The sequence below is a fragment of the Plecotus auritus genome (genome assembly GCF_963455305.1).
Source record: "Plecotus auritus genome assembly, chromosome: 3".
Classification (NCBI taxonomy): Eukaryota; Metazoa; Chordata; class Mammalia; order Chiroptera; family Vespertilionidae; genus Plecotus; species Plecotus auritus.
The window spans coordinates 184809372-184829048 of NC_137772.1; the positions used below are offsets into that span (position 1 = coordinate 184809372).

Here is a 19677-nt window from a genome sequence, read left to right on the forward strand (position 1 = left end):
ACATTCGGTAAAATAAAGTGAAATATCTCAGAGTTCTCAATATCCTGGTATATGTTATGAATTCCCAAGAAAGAAATATAGTATGAGGACCTCCAAGGAATGAAATTCTGTGGGACACAATATCGGAAACCGAGCAAATCATACAGCCTGTTTTGTCATCTGCCAAATAGTACAGCTAGACCAGATGATATCTGAGATTCTTCAGAAATATAAAAACTTATGGTTCCATGAAAGTAACTTCAGAAAATATTTCTTAGCATTTTCAAGATTAAAAATATGGGTTATGCTTTATCTAGAAAATCTTCAAGGGTCAAAAAGTTCCAGGACATGGCTAGACGCTGTCTTCCTGAAAGATACTATGCTACACCTCATCTGTTTCCCAAAAGTAGTAGAAATTATTCTTCACTTAAGAATTAAAGAGTCTTGAGGTTCAGATGCTATATGGAAAACACTCTTATAAAACCAAAGAACTGAATGAAACTTCATTTCACATGAGGTTATTTTCAATAGTTCGTGGTCCCACTCAGGTATGACCTAACTAGGGCATCCTCCCAAAGACAAGGCAACTTCTAAAACTATTAAAGTTGTGTAATGAAAAGCAAATCAAGCCCTGACTGGTTTGGCTCAGTGGATAGAGCGTTGGCCTGCGGACTCAAGGGTCCCAGGTTCGATTCTGGTCAAGGGCATGTACCTTGGTTGCGAGCACATCCCCAGTAGGGGGCATGCAGGAGGCAGCTGATCGATGTTTCTAACTCTCTCTCCCTTCCTCTCTGTAAAAAATCAACAAAATATATTTAAAAAAAAAAAAAAAAGAAAAGAAAATCGATTTTTGAACTTAGGTGTATTCACAGCTAGTTAATTTTATGCCCCTGACATGTCACACAAAAATCTCAGTGCTTCAATTTCCTCAACTGCTCACGTAGAGATCATACCTGTCCTACTCTATAGGTTTTTTGTGTGCGTGAAATTCAGCGGAGATGACATATTGACTATAACCAAGCCTCAGGGTCCTTGCAAATGCTCTTTTTTCCTGACCCAACTTAAACATCACACTTCCCTGCCTCCACAGTTTGCATCAGATCTGCTTGAGGTACCCTCATAGCATCTGGGACATTTTCCTCACAGCACTTAGCACAATATACAATTACATTGAGTTGGGCCGTAATTAGTTAATGCCTGTCTTTGGAACTTAAGTACATGTTCCTTAAGGACAGAGACTATCACCAGTTTCAGGCTCCTGGTAGGAACATGATCAATATTAGAAGAGGGTGAAAGGGAGAAAAAAAGAAAATACTATGCAAATTAGCATGGTTTTTTTCATTATTCGTTTCTGATAGTTCTGACAAATTAATATATTTGAAAATAAGTGGTCAAACTGTATTCTGCTTTTAAAATTTATTAAAAATTATTTTACTAAAAAAATAATTTTACTGAGTCAGATATAGAACAGTCACATTGGTGGCAAGGTGCACATGGCCTCCATTAGAAAAAATAAAATATGAGGAGTTTCTGTTTATGGTTATAAAAGTATTTTCCCTTAATATTATAATTCTCAGATAGGCTGCAAATGAACGTAAGTCCCTGTTATCTCACAGGCTTAGGGTATTCCACAAAGGGTATTCCATGACTTGTAATGAAAGTAGTGGTCATATTATGTATTATTGTAATATCTTGCACAAAACAAGAACTTAATAAATGTACATTAACTTTACTAATTTGAAAACTGTTGAATGATTAATTTTATTTTGTAAAAGAAACAATAGTACTAATGATACTTATACTGCAAAAATTTCTGAAGACGCTCAGTAGGAACTCAGGATTCCTGCTTTACCCAGCTCAGGCAGCCACAGGAGTTTTTAGTTTAGTAGACTGAAAGGAACCATGATATAGTGACTATTTATAGCCCAAGATATTGTCATTTTGATCTATGCCAATACTAACCTGCTAAAATAATTTTTAATTTATAAAATTTTAACATTAAAAATTTAAACTTTCTTTTTAATTTAAAAAGTAGACTTTTTTAAGCATCAATATTCTGTGAATATTTCTTTATATTTACAGAAAATTTGAGTGGGAAGTACCAAATTTTCCATGGATCCTTTCTCTCTTCACCACCACCACCCATAAACACACTTTTTTTTCCTTCTCTTATGAATAACTTGCATAATTTGGTATATGTTATAATTGATGTCAATATTAATGCCTTGTCATGAAAATCCATAGTTTACAACAGAGTTCACTCTTTGCGTTATACATTCTATGCATCCTGACAAATGTATTATGACCTGTGTCCACATAACAGTAGCACAGAATAGCTCCACTGTCCCAAATCCTCCTTTCCCCCAACCATTCATCCCTCTTTTCCTCACTTCAACCCCCTGGCACCCACTAATTGTTTTAGTGCCTTTTCCAGTGTCTTTTAGTTGGAATTATACAGTATGTAGCCTTTTCAGCTTGACTTCTTTCACTTAGCAACATGCATTTAAGTTTCCTTCCTGTGTCCATGGCTTGACTCCTCATTTCAATACAATTGGCAATACAATTCATTTTTATCACCAACCTGCTAGCTTTATATTTGAAGCTCTAGCATCATATTTAAACTAAAACAATACCATTAATTACCCACCAAAAATGTCCATATATGACTCATCCTGTAATATTCAAAAGTACGGGTAAAGAGAAGGCTCACACAGAACACTTACTAAGACAGTTCATTCTGGCCCAGAAATTCTCCACTTTAGGACAAGCCTCAAAAAAGTCCTCTGGCAGGGATGAAATGTGGTTCTTACTAAGATTTAAAATCTTCAGTTCCTTCAGGCTCAGGGGAGAACACATTCCTGATATTTTATTTCTAGTCATAAGAGATAAAATGAGGTTTCAATTGCATGAACTCCTATGCTTTACAGAAAAAACAACCAATTGGTCTTCAAAGAATATCATCAATCAGATTATCAACTTTAAAATTAGTTGTGAAAATTTAAGTCAATTGATGCAAGCTGCAATCTTAGTTGCCTTCGTCTTTTAACATGTTACAGTTTAAAATTTATTGCTATAGAAATAATGTCAGCATATTTTGTCAACCGTACACAACTTCCATGCAAGGCAACACTTTTGTCTTTAATGAGGCCTTCTTACCCTTCTAAAGTCAGCTGCTCCAGTTTCTTTGCCACATTGCCAAGGTTCTCGGGAATAGAAGAGAGCTGGTTATATGACAGGTTAAACTGTTTCAAGGTCGGACACTTCACTGCAGGATCCAAAACTACCAAGGGCCCAATGTCATTTCGAGAGACATCAAGGTTGGCAATACAATTCATTTTCAACAAGTAGGAGGGAAACGCTGTGAACTTATTACTGTGCAAGTCCAAGTGCGTCAAACACTTCAGCACCTGGAAAGATAGTATTTTAAAATTCCAAAATAAACCATCTGAGAAACTTAAATTTCGCTAATATTTCTTGCCTCCCATAACTCCGATAACTAGAACCATTAAGAATTTTCTAAAACTTGAAAACACAACTCACAAGAGCACTTTAGTATACTGACTGGCCCAACTTTCTCTGCTCTAAAATGGGTTAAACCAGGGGAAATGTGGCAGGAAGGTTTTCAAAAGCAAGTTCACAAAAATAAATTTAGTATTTAACACAGATTTATTCCTTCAACAAGTAAAAATGGAAGCAGAATAGGCCTCAAAAATATTTAAACTAATGATTTCATGAATAAACAGTACAACATAATCCTGGGAATACATTTTTTTAAATGCTAGCTTTTGGAAATTGTTATACATTTTAATATAAATAAGATTTAACCATAAAATTAGTCACTGTACATAATACATATTTTATTTAGAACTTCTTCTTTTTAGGGAACTTTTTGCTTCAAATCTCCATTTTTATTTTTAAGCAATTTCTAATCCTACTATTATAACAGCAAACCTTCCATTTACATATTATGTCAATTTTTTTTAATATTTGGTATGAATTATTGTCAAAGGGCTAAAATACCAAAACAATCACATCTCTGTGCTCTTCTTTACACAGCAATATATTTATCTTCACTTGGAATTCTAAAGAGTTTGACATGATCATAAAGGCTTATAAATGGATCTCTGCCCCAGAAGTTGTTTCAGAATTTCTGCCATTGTTTCAGATCCAACCAGATTATCCAGAAGGAAAGATTTTAAAATTGTTTATTCCCAAGGTTTAATTAGGAAATATTTTTATAAGAAGACGTAGTTAGGCAGGAACAGAAACTGCCATCTAGGGGTGTCAATTTGAAATTTCCTTCAGAGAAGGTTCTGAGCTGGTCCTGTTTTCAAATGTGTTCTCTTCAAATTCCCTCTTTTTTAGGTAGGCTGAATTCTAGTTTTATTTTCCTTATTCTTTAACAAATAATTATTTTTAAGTTACATATAATTTTAAAATAATAAATGCTTTCATAGTAGCTTAGTCCAGTCTCCATGTTTGGCAGATGCGGAAATTAAAGGCTTAGAGCAGTCAGAGTAACACGTTCTTATTATGCCACAGTTGGTAGCTGAGCCAGAGCCAGTGCCGCTCAAAACAGGTCTAAGTCTAGTCGACCAAGTTTAAGCAGTTTGAACCGCCTTACAATGATTAAATAGTCGAAGGCATAACCAACATCGAGCCTAGAGAGAGTTTAACATGTACCATGAATCTTTAGGACAGGACCCTGAATTCCTTTTTAACCACCTCTCCATTTCTACTGCCTGACCTCAAAGATGTTTCTGAACACCACCCAGACTAAGACTCTTGTGTGAAACCCAGAAGAATGGGGGAATTGTTGTCCAATGACACCATAGTAAAACCTTCTTTTTAAAGATCTAACCATGCACATTAAATGTAAATGCAAAAGCTCTTCAAATATGCTGAGAGTTAGTAGGACAGGTTAAATTTACTTCACAGAGCCGCCGTGGGAAGCCCGTGAGTGCATTCTGGTGAAGCTCCAGCCTTTCCAGGTGCTCCAGATGACCACTGATGCAGCACTTCTGGCTTAGGGCATCAATATCTCTGAGTTCGTTGGCTGAAAGATCTAGTGATGTGATATATTCTCTCTCGGAAGCCAGGGAAGAAGTGCTGTCTGAATGCCTCATATGGGATGGAAGTTTTGATGACCCTTTTGTCAAAAACAGACAAACAATGGAAATATAAGTGGATAATTTAGCTGGGCAAATGTTTATTGATCACCTAATAGTGTAAGCTATTCAGCAAAAAACCAACTATGGAAACCAAACCAGTGCCAGAGATGGAGAGTAAATAATAAATATTTAATCAAGCGGTCTTAGCAGTGTGAAAACACAACAGACCTGCAGAAAGGGGTGAAGAGGGCATTACTGGTGAGGTCATTATTCACATTTCAGAAAGATAGTAGAAAAAAATGTGTCCTATATATACTGTATTAACGGTAAATTTTTAAATCTATTATAACTTGAAGGTTATATAAGATGAAATGGGCACTAAGAAATTTTGAAAAAAACAGAAGAAATTTAACAAATATTATATTCTGCTCAAAATATCAACTTAGTTATGATTACTTTCAAATACTTACTGAGTGAATCATCTGAAGACAATATTTTTCTTTTTCGCTTCAGTAAGTCTTCTTGATCAAAAATGGGTCCCTATTAAACAAATAGACATTTACAGTACAATCACTGTCATTTTTTTTTTCACTGTCATTTTTTAAGAGCAAAGAGAACATTTCCTATCTGGTTTCCTTAGGAATCACTATAAGATTTCTATCTAAAGTATTCATGTGACACCATAAGACAGAGACCTAACATGGGCACATGGACATGGAGCTCTGAAAAGAGAAAGAAAATAAAATCATAATGAAGTATACTTAGTACACAGAGGGTGGGGCCAAAGCAGGTTTACATTGTATGTGAAAACAGAGTTCATTCTTGTATTATTATTTATTCACTAGAGGCCACATGCACGAAAATTCGTACAAGAGTAGGCCTTCCTTCCCCTGGCTGCCAACAGCGGCTTCCCTCCAGCACCTGGGACCTGGGCTGCCAGGACCCGGGCTTCCCTCCCCTAGCCACCAGCAGGCACTCGGGACCCCGGCTGCTTCCCTCCTCTGGCCGCCCATGGGTACCTGGGACCCAGACTGCTTCCCTCCTCCAGCCGCCCACAGGCACCTGGGACCCAGGCTGCTTCCCACCTCCGGCCACCCACGGGCACCCGGGACCCAGGCTGGCTTCCCTCAGGCCACCTGTGGGCACCCAGGACCTGAGCTGGCTTCCCTCCCACACTGGCTTCATCAGGAAGGACATCTGGAATGATGTCTGGAAGACATCTGGTCTAATTAGCATATTACCCTTTTATTATTATAGATTACTAGAGGCCCATTCCCTTGGCTTCCAGCACCAGTTTTCCTCCAGCACCTGGGACCCAGGCCTTTGCTCCCGCCAGAGTCTGCCATCTTCATCTTCGCTGCAGACTCTGGCTGGTACTTCTTCGCTGCTTCGCTGCAGACCCCGGCCGGAGTCTGCTGTCTCTGTCTGCTGCAGACTCTGGAGTCTGCAGTCTTGTCTTCGCTGCGGCACTGCGCTCCTGTAGATCCCTTCGCCCCCCTCCTCCCCGCCCTCCCTCTCATAGCAGGCATCCTGCCCCACCTGGCCACTCCGTGCCTGGAGCAGATGGGCAGCCGCCATCTTTGGCCTTCTAATTTGCATACTCACTCTGATTGGCTGTGGGCGTAGCGGAGGTATGGTCAATTTACATGTTTGTCTATTATTAGGTAAGATTGTATAATTTTCCATATGAACAACTGTAACCTACTTTTTTTGCCCCACCCTATATATGCCCCAAACATGCTAAAAAATCTATAAGTGTAAACTTAAAATTATATATATGTAAATGTATATATATTTATATTCTGATATAAAGTTTTCATACATCAGGAACTTTCTGCACCAATAACTCCTAGCTTTTTTTTATCAATAGCTCAATTATCAAGAGAATGTCAGTAACAAAACACACAACATAATCACAATTTAACTTACCAATGAATTGGAATGCCTTTGCAAATTTGGTGAGCAACGTTGCAAGGCAGGATCTGGGTAAAATTCTCCCACGCTAATAGAACTTGACTTTTTTTTCACAAGAAATGAACCTTCACTTCCTATTTTTAAATGATAAATAAAGGCAAAAAGAAAATGTTTACTCAATCATAAGATACTAATACCACATTCGATCATACGAGATTAAACATATTTTCATTAATAGAAATTACCTAATTTTTGTTGTAACATCTTTAAAACAGAAATAATAAACTATGTTGGTTTTTCATTTTCAAAATTCAGTTACACTTTTCTTCATCCATAAATATTTACTGAATAGTTGTCATAGACTAGACACTGAGTAAGTGTTGGATAGAGATAAACTGGAAAAATAATCCAGGCCTCCCGAGCTCTTAGTACAGTAGAAAAGAGCCAAGTAAAAACAAAGTAGTTACATACACAATAATAAGTGTGTGCATGTACAGCAAGCAGAGAAAGTTTATGTACAAATCTGATCAAAATTATTCTTTTCTGTTTCTCTCGATTTTTCTTAGAAATTTTTCAAATATTGTTTTAAATACTGAAATCACACTTGAAATTATTTAATATTCAGCAATCTTGAATACATCTCTATTTACATTTCATATTTTATGGTTTCATATGTAAAATAACATTAAATAAACACATTGTTTTTAGTTATCAATACTGTTTTGAGAGGGAAGAGATGAAAGCTACTTTCAAAATTATGAATTTAAAAAATAAAGATCAATAAATAAATCATATTACTAATGATATGTAATCTGAAGGCAGTACTAAAAATTATGAAATTAAATTACACTGCTCTTTATCTTAGAAGCATAATTTTAAGTGTCAAAAAATTATATAAAACCTATATATTCAGAAATCAACTTGACAATATTCTATATAAATTGTAAAACTGATATCAATAATTCCTACTTGATTAATTATTAAAATTTAATTCATCCTAAAATTTAAATGATCTTATGCTTAAGTATTTTAATAATAGACTTTATAATTTAATTGTGTACATATTTTATAATTATTACATTTTGATAATTATCCCCCTTTATGTTTGTGAAACTTCTATTAGCATATCATTCATACAAGCATCTATACATTTTATAATTTATTTTATGTTAGCATTTATTTAAATGTTTTCCTTTATTTAAAACTACCTAAGAAGAATTCTTCTTTCAGCCATGATAGAGGCAAAAGCACAGATTTTAACCAAACCCCACAAACTACTGAAAAATTGGGCAAAATATTTTAAACAACTGGTTTCAGACATTGGTCAAGGGACAGTGCAGGATTGTGTAGTCCCTGAATGAAGGGCAACAAATTACGTAAGCCTATGATCACCCTGGCTTTCTGCCTCAGGGCAATTTGAGGGCCAGAGGCACAGGGCGAAGGAATTTAAACAAAGCTCAGTGGCTTTCCTGAGATGAGATGAAGATCAACATTCATGGAGACTTCCTTAGCTGGGAGTTTAGGGGCAGAATCCTGGAGAAAGAGCTCCAGTAACGTGCAAAGAGGTTTCCCACAGATCTGCACTATAAGAAGTGTAAAAAGGAGTTCTTCAGGAGGAAGGAAGTGATGATACTAGATGTAAATTGGATCAATATAAAAGGGTAAAATCATTTTACAAAATTAAAACCCTTTCTGTTTGCACACTCCATAACAGAGCTGCAAAATACATAAAGCATAAGCTGATCACATTGAAAGAATTACCAAATCCACAATTTTTATTTCAACATTTCTTTCTCCAGTCAAATAGAGAGAAAAATCTGTAATGGTATGGAAGACTGAAAACACTACCAAACAATCAGACATAATAGACTTGACTCCAGATCAGCCAAATATATATTCTTTTAAATTTCACATGGAGCATTCACCATGTTAGACCATTCAGGAGTCCAAGAAAGCATCTCAATAAATTTAAAAGGATGAAAATCATCAGAGTATGTTCTCTGACCCAAAAATGTTAAATTTAAGCCAATAGAGAAAGTTATGTGGAAAATCTCCAAATATTTGGAAAATAAACACTCTTCCAAATAACCCACAAGTCAAACAAAAAAACACATAGCAATTAGAAAATTTTTAAATTCTACTCTTTGAACAATACCATAAAATGAAAGCCAGAGGCATGGGGAGCGGGGGTTGGGTGGAGGTGGGTAAGGAGGGGTGGGAAATTGGGAACATCTGTAATAGTGTGAACAATAAATAAATAAAATAAAAAATAATAAAATAAAAACTATTCATTACATACATGCACTCATTTAATTTTAAAAAGTTAGCAAAATATGTGAACAGATATTTCACAAAGAAAATACATGAATGGTCAATAAGAACATGAAAATATTCTTAATATCAATAGTGATCAAAATTCAATAAATATTCATCCCAAATAAAAATTCAACCCAAATGAGCTAGAATTGTGCCTTCACTAGATTGGCTAAAATTAATGTGACTGACGATATCAAGTGTTGTAGGGTGACAAAGATGGAAAGCACCTAGAATTTGCATATATTGCTGGTGAGAGTATAAGGTGATACAACCACATTGGAAAACAGCCGGACATAAAAGAGAACATACTGTATGATTCCATTTCTATGCAACTGGAGAAAATACTAATGCAATCTATAGGAACAGAAAGCAGATCAATGGTTGCCAAGGACCAAGATTGGGGAAATATTTTATGAAGAGGCAAAAAGGGACTTGTTGGATGATAGAAATGTTGTATAACTTGATAGTAGGATTATTAAATGGATGTAAAAAAATTTTCAAAATCCATGAAAATATATACTTAAGTAGGTGCATTTCTTTTTATGATAATTATTTCTAAATAAAGTTTATTTAAAAAAAATACTTGGACTTGAGACATGAATTCTCGGAATAATTCTTACTTTTTTCGCCCTCTCAAATACCTTTATTCTATCACCCAAAGTTTACAATCATACTATGTTAATAAAAGAAAACACCTCACCCCATTTTTACCAAACTATATTGCATTAAATATCAGCCCAAATCACTATCATTATATATCTTGCTATGTCAATTTTTAAAAGTTATCTTGAGTGATTTATTAAAAGATTAATATTATTCTTAATTCCAATAAAGGTAAATATATATTTTTAAGTACTTTCTATTTGCCAAGAACTCTCCCAGAGAGTTTATATATTTTTATCTAATTCTTACCAAAAAGTCCTAGAAGGTTGGCAATACTACTTTTCATAAGGTTTACACAATCCAGAAAGGGATATAGTCAATGATGGAACATGGAATCCAACTGCAGTCACCAACTAAAAGCAGTATCAAAACACTGTTAAGTGCAGAGATGAATTCTTTGACAGCCATTGCCTGAATTGGAGTTAGTAAGCACTAACATTTTCAATAATGAACACATTTTCCTCAAGTTTTTCCAAATAAATTAAATCAGGATTTTGTCTCAATTCCCATTTTTCAATGTCAGTGTGTAAGGGTTTAAAAACATACAGGGAACTATTTTTTTTTTTTATAATAAATACCTTCGCTATCTAGGTCATCACTTTGACCAAACACACTGTCCACGTAGGACTCAGGAATGAAGGTCCATTGGTCAAATTTATCAAGTACTTGCTCAGAAAAATCCCCATCGCTGCCCGAGGCTGCTCCCTCTGCCACAGCACTTTTCATCTGGTATCTGAGGACCATTCTTGCTAGGATGGATCCTATATCTAAAAATAAAAAAGATACAGCAGCAGCTTAGACATCAACAATTAAACAAACCTAAACATATACCATACCGAAGTTCCTTATATATTCTCATATTTCTAGAAAATTGTTTATTACTACTTCCAAAGTCACTTTACAATTGTGATATTACAGGAAGTCATTATCAATTTTCAAAAAAATTATAGAAATTTATACAAAGCTTTGGTGTAGATGACAGAACTGAATATTTATGAAACTCTCTTAACCTCAGAAAGGGCCTGGGCTGTGAAGCCAGACAAGCCTGTGTCCAAATCATAGTAATGCCACCTGTGAATTGTATGACCTCCCTACATGTCAGTGTCTTCACTGCAGAAGTGAAGATGACAATATATACAACATAGGGTTATCGAAAAGATGAAATGATGCATATAAAATGTTTAACATAATGCCTAGGACACAGAATATGCTCAATAAATGATATTCTTATTTTTACAAACTATTTGCTAAGTGTTTCATTCTATTGGGGAATTATATGGAATTTCAAAGTTAACAACCTTATTATTTGGCCGAGTCCTCAGTGTCTACATAAAGCTTGGAAAATTTCTTCCAATATTGTACCATGTATGTGACTCAGTTCAACAGTACATGAAAAAATGTTTTAAAGCTATGAATCCAAAATGTTCTTTACTTAGACAAGCTGCCAATGAAATCATGCTATATCCTCAATTCAATCAAGTAACATTATTATATATTTTTAAATAGGGTAAGACTTGTCATGGTAAAAAATTAAAAAAATTTTTAAAAACTTCATACAGAACAAAGGGAATAAAGTAATGGTACTTCTCCCTCTCTTTTTCTCCAATGAGCCCACAGTTCCTCTCTACCAAACACCAAAGCACCAAAGATTAAAGTGAGCAGGTTGTTGCCATGAAACTGGTTGAATTGATGAAACTAGGGATCTAATCATGACTTATTCATCTGCAAAGTCCCCAGAGGCAACCGGAGAGCCCATTTCTGTAGTATTTTTCCCGATATGTTCTTTTTCATATTCAAAAATTTATGACTACAATATCACAATTGTGTGCTCGCCTATAGTATACTGAAAACACTGTTCTGTGCCTCTTTTTTTTACTTAACAATACATTCTATGCCCAAGCATTTGAATTTGCTAGATTTATTTTTCCCAATGATTGCAAAGCACTCCACTGAATGCATGTGCCATGATAATTTGAATAGTTCCCTTTGAGGAAAGCTTATGATTTTTCCCTAAATTTTTGCTTTCATAAACAACACTTTAATGTGCATCCTTGTACATGCATTTTTCTGTATATGGAGGACTTCTGTATCATAGATTCCTATTAGCATATTGCTGGGTAAAATCTAATGGATATTAGAATTATCCTCAAATTGTCTTCAAAATAAGGTTCAGGGGAAGGGGGCGCAGGCAGGAGGAACTTCACGGGGGCAGGAACGTTTTCTTGTAAAAAGTGACATGGTGCTGAGGCAGGAAGAATGAAGAGTTGGCCAGGTGAGAGAGAAGGTAAGGGAGTTAGGTAGAGAGCGTAACACTGGAAAAAGCCTGGAAGAGTAAATGAAGCATTTAAGAAGCTGAGGGAAATTCAGCCAGATGGGGTCTTCTAGGTCCCACCAGGAAGTTGGAGACCTTGATTATGCAGAAGCACCAACATGCATGGATGGATATTTCAGCAGCATGCAGCTATCTCTGGGAAGGAGAGGAAAAATCAGACTGTTGGACTGATGAGGAATGGGGTTTTGTCTGGTGAGTGTCAGAAAATGACAGTAGAGAGAACATGTTATAAACAAGAAAGTCCTTAAAGTGAAGAGTCAGAGAGTCCCACCAGTGCGGGGAGGAAAGTGGGGGAGGGGGTAAGGTCACAGAGGAAAAGCTGGGAGTTCAAGCTTTAAAATACTGTAATACTTTAAACAATAAAGATAATTTTTATTAAAAAAAAGAAAAATACTGAAAAAAAGACACTTAGTGTGAGTAAATGAGACACAGCTAAAAAGACAGAAATGTTAAAGAGGTTCATGATAACTTGTCATCATTATACTTAATATATACAAAATATACACTGAGTGGCCAGATTATTATAATCTCTGAACGCATAATAATCTGGCCACTCAGTGTATATCCTATATAATAAAAGGCTAATATGTCCCCTCGACCAGGAGTTCAACCAGCAGGTAGGCCGGCCAACCACCCATGTCCCCTCCCACTGGCCAGGCTGGCCAGACCCCACCCATGCACGAATTCATGCACCAGGCGGTGCATGAATTCGTGCACTGGGCCTCTAATATATATATATATATATATACTAGAGGAAATTCATGCACTCAGAGGGGGTGTCCCTCAGCCCGGCCTGCACCTCTCGCAGTCCAGGAGCCCTTGGGGAATGTCCGACTGATGGCTTAGGCCCGCCCACTCCTTGTGAGGAGTGGGCCTAAGCCGACAGTCAGATATCCTTAGCGCTGGCACGGAAGCAGGAAAGACTCTTGCCACTGCCGCTGCGCTCGGCAGCTGTGAGCCCGGCTCAGGACTTCTGGCTAAGCGGCGCTCCCCCTGTGGGAGCACACTGACCACCAAAAGGCAGCTCCTGAGTTGAGCTTCTGCCCCCCTGGTGGTCAGTGTGTGTCATAGCAACCGGTCGTTCTGCCGTTCAGTTGATTTGCATATTAGCCTTTTATTTATAGGATATATACACTGAGTGGCCAGATTATTATGCGTTCAGAGATCATAATAATCTGGCCATTCAGTGTATATTAATTTGAAAATATGGAGAGAATATATCCTTAATTAAAATACAAAGTAGAAGGAGGAGAATAATGGCGGCGGAATAGACAGACGTGTTCCGAGCCTTGTCCCGGAGCAGAAAGAAATAACAGCTGAGGGTCGCGCAAGGAGTGTTTGTTGGCTGGTTGGGAGACAGCTGAATTCCAGAAGGAGGTGGGGGACTGCTGAACGGGGTTCCCCTGACCTGGCAGCAAGAACTGCGGCTGGGTCCCCTCCCGGAGCTGCGGGCTTGGACGCGGAGTCTGCGCCATCTTGATCCGGAAAGTGGAGCTTATCTGAAGCCTGAGAATCCACAACTGCGGCACCCCAGGAACAGCTGCGAGCCCCAGAACAACGCTCCCCAACTGGCGCAAGCACACGGGTTCAGAGAAGCTCTACACTCCACCACGGAAAGGTCAGATTTCGCCTGGGATAAGGTGAGGTCTCTGGTCCCGGCGGGAGAGAGGAACGCGCGTTTTGCGGGAGCTGGAGGACCAGGGAAGTCTGTGCCTAGAAAAATCTGTGGCTGTAGGGGCTGGCGTGATCTGTGACTGTGGAAAGGGGTCCTCAGAGCTGCTAAGAGAAGGGCACTCTAAAAAGCAACCCATTTTGATCTGAAGTGCAGGGACACCCTAAGAATTTCAGGCAGTCCAGATTTACGCGCAGCCCGTGCGCTCCCTGGGTGCCTGGGCTCACTCGCAGTCCCGGAGTTCGCACACTTGGGCTTTTTCCTCTTCAAATCCTTGCTTCTGATTACTAAGCCCAATACATAGGATCACCCAGTTGGGGACACCCTGGGAGACTGCAGGGGAAGGTTGTTTTTCTGGAACCTGGGGATCGGAGCGGGGAGTGACCATCAGAGAGTCAGCTCTGAGGCAGAACACTCCCACAGGCCCGAGTGCCACAGGGAAAGAAGGCTCTAACACTCCCTAGAGAGGCCATAGATAGACCCGGAAGTCAATCCAGAAACACTGCCACCCAGGGGCTGAATCACAAATTGACTCTTGTGTAATCAAAAATAAAGGAATACGAGAAATTAAGACACACCGCCTGCTTAAAATCAGGACTGGCTTACAACACCGAAGAGCAGTGGATCGCAGGGAACTGCAATACTGTCTGGACTGAGAAACAGGCGTGCCAAACAGAAAAACAGAGGAAGTGAATGACCTTCACTACTCCACATTTTATTTTTACCTTTTATTTTTTTTATTTTTTTATTTTTTTTTAATTTTCATTTTTTGCATCTTTTAATCAAGAAACTTTTTTTTCTTTTTTCATCACTTGATTTTGCCTTTTTAATGATTACATTTTTATTTTCAATCCGTATTATTACTACTGCTATTTTATCTTTTTTTTTTTTTTTTTTTAAAGTGTCATTTTATTTTCTCTTCATTTTATTTTGGGATTAGGGTTCTACATTCTATTTTTTATCTTTCCTTTAGCATCGTTTTACTCTATCTCAACTCTACCTTTAGGCCATCACTCTCTTCCTAACCTCCCCCTTTTCAGTGTCCTGTTTGTCTTACCCTTTTACTGCTTTAGATTTTCCCTATTCTTTCTGTTTACCCCTTGTTAAAATTTCACCCTACTTACATATCTAATCTCCAATCCCCTGCTCCAAGTCCACATACACCTCTCCCTTCGCTGTCTGAGTTATCCATAAACTTGTCCTTATCTCTGTCCTTTTGTTGTTGTTTGCTTGAATGTAGAATATATCCAATTTTTATGCTTTTTTTGTGAGATTGTTTTGCTTATTCTTCTTTTGTTTATTCTTTTGTTTGTTTTGTGCTTCAGCTTAACCTTGCCTCACTCCATATTAGTTGGTGTTGTAGTTTGTACTAATCCCCAGGCACTTGTTGCTGGCATTTGCTGGGATTAGTGATTGTTCTATTGGAGTTTTATCCCCAATATATATATAGTCTGTTCCCCTTTCTCTCTTAGTCAATTTCTTGTCTCTTACTTTTTTTTTTCTCTTTACTTTCCCTTTTCCCAATTTCATTTTCACACTCCTTTTTTCTTTCTTTCTTTCTTTCTTTCTTTTTTCCTCTTCTTCTTTCTCTCCTATCACCTCATTTGCCTTTCTCTGGTGGTCACCTTTATTGGAGGTTATTAATATCGTGAATACATTCCTGTTCAGTGCCTTGTGAGTTGTACCTGGTAGTGCTGTATTTTGTGCCTTTAAATCAACCCAGGAGAGAGAGAACTACATAACCAGACACCCAGAGAAGAGAGACCATGGGGAGACAAAGAAGCAGCCCGCATATGAAAGAAAAGCAGGCATCACCAGAAAAGGAAGTAAACGAAATGGAGGCAAGCAACCTGCCAGAGAAAGAATTCAGAGAAATGGTCATAAGGTGGCTGAAAAGAATGGAAGACAAATTCGACAATATGAGCAAGAACCAAGAGGAAATGAAGAAGAACCAAGAAGAAATGAAAAATGACATCGCTGCTGTAAAGAACTCAATAGAAAGCATCAAGAGTAGACTAGAAGAAGCAGAGGACCGCATCAGTGAGCTAGAAGACAAGATGGAAAAAAATACCCAAGAAAAGCAACTTCTAGAAAAAAAAATTAAAAGGCAGGAGGAGAGTCTAAGGGAACTTTGGGACAACACGAAACAAAACAACATCCGCATAATAGGGGTTCCAGAAGGAAAGGAAGCTGAGCAAGGAATAGAAAACCTCTTTGAAGAAATAATGACAGAAAATTTCCCAGATATAGGGAAGAAAAAACCCACACAAATCCAAGAAGCTCACAGAGTCCCAAGCAAAATGAACCCCAAAAGACCGACGCCAAGGCACATTATAATTAAATTGGCAAACACCAACGACAAAGTAAGAATCTTAAAAGCAGCAAGAGAGAGACAGAAAGTTACATACAAAGGAACCCCCATCAGACTAGCAACTGATTTCTCAACAGAAACTCATCAGGCCAGAAGGGAATGGAATGAAATATACAAAGTCATGCAAAGGAAGGGGCTGAATCCAAGAATACTGTACCCAGCAAGGCTGTCAATCAAAATTGAAGGTGAAATCAGGAGCTTCACAGACAAAAAAGGACTAAGGGAATTTATTACCACCAAACCAGCAATGCAAGAAATGCTAAAGGGTCTACTGTAAAAAAAAAAAAAAAGAAAGAAAGAAAGAAAGAAAGAAAGAAACAGGAAGCGAAGAAGTAACACAGGGGTAAAGAATAGGAATGGCGACAAATAAGTACCTATCAATAATAACTTTAAATGTAAATGGATTAAATGCCCCAATCAAAAGACATAGGGTAACGGATTGGATAAGAAAACACGACCCATATATCTGCTGTCTACAAGAAACCCACCTCAGAAAAAAAGACGCACACAGACTGAGGGTGAAGGGATGGAAAAAGGTTTTCCAGGCAAATGGAACTGAAAAAAAAGCTGGGGTAGCAATACTTATTTCTGACAAATTAGATCTCAAACTGAAGGACATAACAAGAGATAAGGAAGGCCATTTCATAATACTAAAGGGAGCAATCCAACAAGAAGAAATAACTCTGGTAAACATATATGCACCCAATACAGGAGCACCCAAATACATAAAAAAACTCCTGGAGGATATCAAGGGAGACATTGACAGCAATACAATCATAGTAGGAGACTTTAATACCCCACTATCACCATTGGACAAATCCTCTAAACAAAACATCAGCAAAGAAACATCAATCCTAAATGACTCACTAGACCAGATGGAATTAATTGACATCTTCAGAACATTTCACCCCAAAGCCACAGAATATACATTCTTCTCAAGCGCACATGGGTCATTTTCAAAGATAGACCATATGTTGGGACATAGGCAAAGTCTCTTCAAATTCAAGAAGATAGAAATCATATCAAGCATCTTCTCAGACCACAGTGGCATAAAACTGGAAATCAACTACAATAAAAACAAACCAAAGAAATCAAACACATGGAGACTAAACAGCATGCTATTAAACCATGACTGGGTTACCAGAGAGATCAAAGAAGAAATAAAAAACATCATGACAACAAATGACAATGAAAACACTACAATCCAAAATCTATGGGACACAGCGAAAGCAGTCTTGAGAGGGAAGTTCATAGCTCTACAAGCCTACTGCAAAAAACAAGAAACAGGGCTAATAAATTACCTAACCCAACAACTCAAAGAGTTAGAAAAAGAGCAACAAGAAAAGCCCAGTGTAAGCAGAAGGAAGGAAATAATAAAGATCAGAGCACAGATAAACGACATAGAGACCAAAGAAACAATACAAAAGATCAACAAAACCAAGAGCTGGTTCTTTGAAAGGATAAACAAGATTGATGAACCTCTAGCCAGGCTCACCAAGAAGCAAAGGGAGAGGAGCCAAATAAACAAGATCAGAAATGAAAGAGGTGAAATAACAACAGATCCCGCCGAAATACAAAGGATTGTTAAAAAATACTACGAACAACTCTATTCCAACAAACTGGACAACCTGGAGGAAATGGACATATTCCTAGAAAAATATAACCTTCCAAAACTCAATCAGGAAGAATCTAAACAGCTCAACATGCCAGTAACTATGGAAGAAATTGAAGCAGTCATCAAAGAGCTTCCGGCAAACAAAAGCCCGGGGCCAGATGGCTTCACAGGAGAGTTCTACCAAACATTCAAGGAAGAACTAAAACCTATCCTCCTCAGACTATTCCAAAAAATTCAAGAGGAAGGAACACTTCCAAGCTCCTTCTATGAAGCCAGCATCACCCTAATACCAAAACCAGATAAAGACAACACAATGAAAGAGAATTACAGGCCAATATCCCTCATGAATGTAGATGCCAAAATCCTCAACAAAATTCTAGCAAATAGGATCCAGCAGTACATCAGAAAGATCATACACCATGACCAAGTAGGGTTTATCCCAGGAATGCAAGGATGGTTCAATATCCGCAAATCAATAAATGTGATACATCACATAAACAAATTGAGAGATAAAAATCACATAGTCATATCAATTGATGCAGAAAAAGCATTTGACAAAATCCAACACCCTTTCTTGATAAAAACTCTCAACAAGGTGGGAATAGAAGGATCATACCTCAACATCATAAAAGCTATATATGATAAACCCACAGCTAACATCATACTCAATGGGCAAAAACTAAAACCATTTCCCCTAAGAACAGGAACAAGACAGGGATGCCCACTCTCACCACTCCTGTTTGACATAGTACTGGAAGTATTAGCCACTGCAATTAGACAAGAAGAAGAAATAAAAGGCATCCAAATTGGAAAAGAAGAAGTAAAGCTGTCCTTATTTGCAGATGACATGATATTGTACATAAAAAACCCGAAAGACTCCATCAAAAAACTAACAGACTTAATAAATGAATTCGGCAATGTAGCAGGATACAAAATTAACACCAAGAAATCTATGGCATTTCTATACACCAACAATGAACTTACAGAAAGAGAGACTAAAAAAGCAATCCCATTTTCCATCGCACCAAAAAAATTAAGATACTTAGGAATAAACCTAACCAAGGAGGTAAAAGACCTATATGCGGAAAACTACAGGACACTGAAAAAAGAGATAGAGGAAGATGTAAACAGATGGAAGAACATACCATGTTCATGGATTGGTAGAATCAACATCATTAAAATGTCCATACTACCCAAAGCAATCTATAGATTCAATGCACTCCCCATTAAAATACCAACGGCGTATTTCACAGACCTAGAAAGAACTCTCCAAAAATTCATCTGGAATAAAAAAAGACCCCGAATAGCCACAGCAATCCTGAGAAAGAAGAATAAAGTAGGAGGGATCTCAATACCAGATTTCAAGCTGTATTACAAAGCCACTGTCATCAAAACAGCCTGGTACTGGCACAAGAACAGACATATAGATCAATGGAACAGAATAGAGAATCCAGATATCGACCCAAACCAATATGCGCACTTAATATTTGACAAAGGAGGCATGAGCATACAATGGAGTCAAGACAGTCTCTTTAATAAATGGTGTTGGGAAAATTGGACAGATACATGCAAAAAAATGAAACTAGATCACCAACTTACACCATACACAAAAATAAACTCAAAATGGGTACAGGACTTAAATATAAGACGGGAAACCATAAAAATACTAGAGGAATCCACAGGCAGCAAAATCTCAGACATTTG

The 19677-nt window shown here is 37.5% G+C and overlaps 1 protein-coding gene across 2 annotated transcripts in view; it reads right to left on the reverse strand.

Annotated features, from left to right (window-relative positions):
* Nucleotides 1-19677, reverse strand: part of LRRK2 (leucine rich repeat kinase 2) — a 151883-nt gene that overhangs the window by 59435 nt on the left and 72771 nt on the right. For both annotated transcript variants that reach the window (XM_080663052.1, XM_080663053.1), the window contains exons 20-25: nucleotides 10562-10750; nucleotides 7020-7138; nucleotides 5561-5630; nucleotides 4911-5128; nucleotides 3136-3386; nucleotides 2703-2851 (exon numbers count right to left, since the gene is read on the reverse strand). In XM_080663052.1, coding sequence (XP_080519178.1) covers nucleotides 2703-2851; nucleotides 3136-3386; nucleotides 4911-5128; nucleotides 5561-5630; nucleotides 7020-7138; nucleotides 10562-10750 — 996 coding nt within the window. The remainder of the gene's footprint in view (nucleotides 1-2702; nucleotides 2852-3135; nucleotides 3387-4910; nucleotides 5129-5560; nucleotides 5631-7019; nucleotides 7139-10561; nucleotides 10751-19677) is intronic.